The sequence below is a fragment of the Trichechus manatus genome, unplaced genomic scaffold (genome assembly GCF_000243295.1).
Source record: "Trichechus manatus latirostris isolate Lorelei unplaced genomic scaffold, TriManLat1.0 scaffold00105, whole genome shotgun sequence".
NCBI lineage: Eukaryota > Metazoa > Chordata > Mammalia > Sirenia > Trichechidae > Trichechus > Trichechus manatus.
Genome location: NW_004444041.1, coordinates 6,487,435 through 6,492,586, shown reverse-complemented (window position 1 = coordinate 6,492,586; position 5,152 = coordinate 6,487,435). Strand labels below are relative to the sequence as shown.

The 5,152-nt window shown below is 42.5% G+C and overlaps 1 protein-coding gene across 3 annotated transcripts in view; it reads right to left on the bottom strand.

Annotated features, from left to right (window-relative positions):
- CNOT6L (CCR4-NOT transcription complex subunit 6 like) overlaps positions 1 to 5,103 on the bottom strand; it is a 133,374-nt gene extending 128,271 nt beyond the window's left edge. The window contains exon 1 of one of the 3 annotated variants that reach the window (XM_004383118.2): positions 4,898 to 5,103. In XM_004383118.2, the coding sequence (XP_004383175.1) occupies positions 4,898 to 4,902 (5 nt within the window). In that variant the 5' untranslated portion in view covers positions 4,903 to 5,103. Of the gene's footprint in view, positions 1 to 4,621; positions 4,835 to 4,897 lie in introns of those variants that run through there. The other 2 variants (XM_023737617.1, XM_023737616.1) reach the window with 2 other exon arrangements.
- Between the last annotated feature and the right edge of the window lie 49 nt (positions 5,104 to 5,152).

Here is a 5,152-nt window from a genome sequence, read left to right as displayed (position 1 = left end):
AAAGAAAATTCAAAGTGTCTTTCCTATGAAATCACACCCCAGAAATTGAAAATAAGAGTCTTGCCCTACTGATCTCAACTGATTTTCAAAGTACAAGGAGAAAACTCAAACAGCTTGAATCCAGTAGATCACAATGACAATCAATAACTGGATAGTAAAGAAGAGATCCAATAAGGTTATAAAATCCAATTGTAATGCTCTCTGTAAAATTTGTATGTTTAAATAGCTACTGAAGTTCATTTATTCAAATCCCTCTTAGAAGAGAGAGCTCTTCCCTCCTCCTCCTCTTTCTAGGGCTCCTTACTCTTCTCTTTTCTCTCATACACATACACACAAACACACAGACAATTTTACTCTTTGAAAATGAAGACTCCAAGGAAAGTATTTTAAATTCACATCTCAGACATAATTTCATAAATATTCCTACCATCTAAAGTATTATCATGAAACACCCTCTGTAGCAGAGATGGCCAACTGTCAACCAGCTAAGGAGTATATGTCCCATCTCCTTTGCATTCAAATAAGTCTCTGTGACAAATCCTTGCCAATGAAATGTGCGCAGATGTTTGTCACTTTAAGTCTGAGAATTCTTAAGAAATGGTCTGTGGGCAATAGGCAGAAGTCCAATGCTCCAGGGAATGGTGGGGCCACAAGATACAAGGAGCAAGTTCCCTAAACTACCACACGGAGGAAAGCCACAAGCATGCTAACCAGGAGCACCTGCATCAGACTGCTACATGAGCAAAAAATAAACTTATACGTGTTTGAGGTATATTTATTACCCTAATTAGTATTGCCCAAACCCATACATTGCCCAAACCCATGCACAAACCCTTAAGTATTTCAATTTCCCATAATTAAAAACATTTATGACAGACATTTTGGAAAAATGTTTTAAAAGCTCATTTAAGTAACATTAATTTTTAAACCTAAACACCTTTATTTTAATATAATTCCTTTAAACAATGATAGCATGTCCAGTTCTACTATTTATAAATTTCACTGTCCAAGTATCTTAATAGTTCAATATCATCTGTTTTCATGATTAATACAGAGAAATGTTCTACCCCATTCTCCCAAATTAAAAATATATACATATAAGTTGTTTTAAAATATTATGATTTATAATAATTTAATGAAAATTACCTAATACCTATTTTAAAAGTAAACCTCATTTTTATTTGTTTTTAAAGTATTAAAAACTACCATTGATACTTTTTAAGGTGAGAATTCTTCCTTTAAATATATCCATATGGCAGATGATTCTGTTCGTTGTAAATACACATACACCCACAACAAACACAAGCTATTTTAACAAAATGTGACATTTTGCATTTAATAAAGTTGTCCTTGTTGCCCTTCACAGAAAGCGATACTAAACATGTTGGAATTTTAGTGATTTTCTAGATTTACAACTATATATACTAACATTGTTGATGGAAACAATGATCTAAGACCTAACTGGGAAATATGGCATTTGTAAACAGGGACGTTCCAAACTTAAACCAAAGAGACTTCTCTTAGGCATTCTCTTCACCTTGCCTTTCTCAAAAAAAAGAAAGAAGAAAAAAATTCATTAATTAACCTCTCAGTTGCCTTTACCTTAGATTCCATTTCATTCTTTTTTCCACAATATGGTTACAATTTAATGAAGAACACATTTACTACCCCACAAATACTAATAAAAAGGGGAAATTATTTAAAGGTAAGTTGAGAGGATTTTAACTTACATTCAGGAAAATATTTCAGGGGATTTTGTTTACTGGAATCAATCAACAGGAACTAAAAGAATTGCATAGCAATTTTTGTGGCACTTACACTTTGGTGTCCTATGTAGATTAACTCTGGTTCCTTGACTTTTTTTAACATGTGCCTGTCCTGGAGCACACAGTACATGTGCTATATATACAACTTTTTTTTAAAAAATTGCCAGGAGCCCTTAAGACATGCCCACCTTCTGTCAGCCTGTTCTATGTGAGAGGAGCCCCGGAGAACCAACCACCACTCCTCTCACCCAGTCCAAGCCCACCGCATGCCCTACCTGGCTTGCATGGTGAGACATCCAAGCAGTTCTCCCCACTCACTGCTCGCTCAGACCTGCCCAAGCCCACCACGCACCCTGCCAAGCCCATGAGGCTAGGCACTTCCAGCAACCTGTACACCATGCACTCTTCCTACATTCTACCTATCCCCTCAGGCCATCTGAGAATACGCAGAGAAGCCCCAGCCCACTTCCCATCACTAAGACATCAATCCATAACTAAGCAGAGGGCTGTATTGCATCCCTGGGTCTGAGAAGATGACCTATCCTTCTCTCCAGAGGCCCTACTAGCAGCACACACCAATGTGGAAGGACCACACGGCCCCACAAGACCTGTGGAGGGATTCTGACCACCTGACACCTGGAGTACTACAATGAGAAAAGGTCCTGCTTGCACACCTCCACGTAATCTTAGAAGGGAAGACATACGTGCCCAACAACAGAGGATTCCCGTGTGTATGTGACCCAGCATATCCACCAGTAAGAGAAAAATTACTCCCAACCAACTGGCAGCATCATAGGCATACATAGACCAATACTACAAAGCAACATCAATTAAAACAATACAAAGGAAGGTATAATATAAAGACAAAGGGAAAAAGCTAAGCTCCATATACATCAAAACAACACACACACAAAAAAATTTTCCAGGACTACATAGCAAGAATTAGTTAAAAAAAAAACAATAATGAAACTGGGAGATGGGCTATTCACAAATATGAAAATAAAATTAAGCATGACTATATTCTCTACAAACTAATATCCTGGGCTATTTTAATGGCAATCTTATTTCTGAAAAAAAAGATTTCTAATATACAAAGGTTGTATATATATACATATACAAAAGTTGTATATGTGTATGTATATATATACTTATATGTATATATACCCACACATATATACATATATTCATATATATACACATATATACATGTATCTTATGTATGTCAACCAACTCTGAAATATTCTTTTCGATTATTAGTCACGTAATATCGCTCTAGGTAATTAGTATTTGCATTTAGAAATGATTTTCAAAGCCCAAAGTCAGGGATGCAGGAGGAGAAATTAAAATTTAACTAAGCAGCTACTATGTGCAAAACATTTTTTTCTCATTCTAGCCTCACAACAACCTTATTGTAAAGGTATTGTTAACCCCATATCAGAGAAGAAAACAAAGGCTTACAGATATTAGGTAGCTTGCCTAAGGTCAAACAACTAAAAAAAAAATGGCACAGTCGATTCTAAGTGAGGTCTGTAAACCAAGTCCTTCTTCCTCTAAACCGTATCTGTTGTTTTTCCAGTAGTGGTAACAGAAAACAGCGCTCTCTCCCTTCTTCTGTTCTCCTCACTTCCCGGTGAATACCATGCACTATTTTTTTGTGAGATCAGGCTGAGAGAGGAGCAACCTCTGGCCAGTATACAAAGCACAACCTATAGGGACAGAATTTATATGACTTTATCCATTGGGTTCTAGCTAAATGAGCTAAACGGGAGGGGGCAGAGTAAATAAAGTAAATCCGCAAATAATTATATTTAAATATAAATGCCATTTATATTTAGCTTTGAAAACATTGTACGCCTACTGGGAGATTTGTCTTTATAATTTCGTTTTGCTTCAACTACTCTCAAAATAGCTTTCCAGGAGCACACACTGAGTAGACAATAAAGGCTGCATGATCTAAGTTTTGGAGACTGAGTAAACTCCGAGGAAAAGGTGTTTGTTGTGCAAGACTATCTTGATTGACAATTAAGATAACTAGACTCAGTAAGGCAGTTATCGCCCAAAATGTAGTATGGTGCTTCCAATGTGTACAAACGGCTCAGCTAAACTCCCTGAACACAATTCATCTCAACAGCCTAAACTAAAAGTCGTCAAGAGTTAAGAGGATGACAGCTCCAGTAGTAACTTCCTCTTCCCCACCAACCTCCTCAGCTCGGCGTGTACACACCTTTCCCCCTACGAGGACGGCTAAAACAATTTCAGATGCACAAAATCGATCCAATCCCACTAATTAACATAGGCCACGGGAGTCAGCGTCCCTTCTCCCGCGCTTCCAAGAAGATATTTAGCTCAAAAAAAAAAATGCATACATCTTATCACCGAAAAAGTATCTGAAACGAAAAACGCAAATATTTACTCAGTCCCTCCACGCACCCTTAAGCGAGGGATGAGAAGAAGGGACCTCGACGCCGCGTATTCCTGAGATTTACTGCCTTGATTCACTTTCCCTCGGGTCCCACAGCTGGCGGGAGAAAAAGTCTGCAGTTCGAACGCCAAAATAAGCCTTTGCCTCTCAGGAGACGCGGAGGCGGCTAAGCAGACGGGAATTGGCGCGTCCCGCCTCCGACCTCCACCTGCCCAGGCCCGAGGCAGCGCCCTGGGCCCGCGCAGGCCAGGCGTCCGGGGAGGCTGGCGGGCGCTGAGGCGGTTAGGCCGCGTTGCAGGCCGGAGCGCTTCCTGCCGCGGCCCCAGGAACGGCAGCGCGGCCCCGACCCGCAGCTCTCCGGGCCCAGCGGCTGTGCGTAAGCCGCACACAGACTCACCCCTCCCCGGCCCGACCCGCGCGGAGCGGCTCTCACCTGCGAGGTTCCATAGCCCTCGGCCACAAAGGGTGAGGGACACACCACTTAGGGGTCCCGAACACACGGAACCCGCCCCCAGAGTCCCGGGCCCAGTGCGCGGACCCTCACACACACAGCCCGGAACCTTGGCTCGCCCCGACAGAGACGCGGGTCAGCCTCATCCGCCCCTCAAGTCACTCGACACACACCCACTCGCTGTGGGTCCTCAGGCCGCCTTCTCGCCTGCCAAAGTCCCAACTCGCAAACCCGCACGCACATTTGTTCCTCTCCCACCTCATTTCCCCGCGGACGCGCTCCTCTTAACATCCTTGATCCTACTCCGAGGCACAAAAACACACTACCTCATCCTCTTCCTCTGGCCCAGAAGGAGCAACAGCAGCCATTTCCCCGCGGCAGGGGAAACACACACACAAACACACGCGCGCGCGCGCACCAGGCCCCCACAGATGCTTCCCCTCCAGAGCCGCGGCAGCAGACGAAAACACAAACACCCACGGGCGGGGCTCGCTCCCGCACGCCCCGATGGGG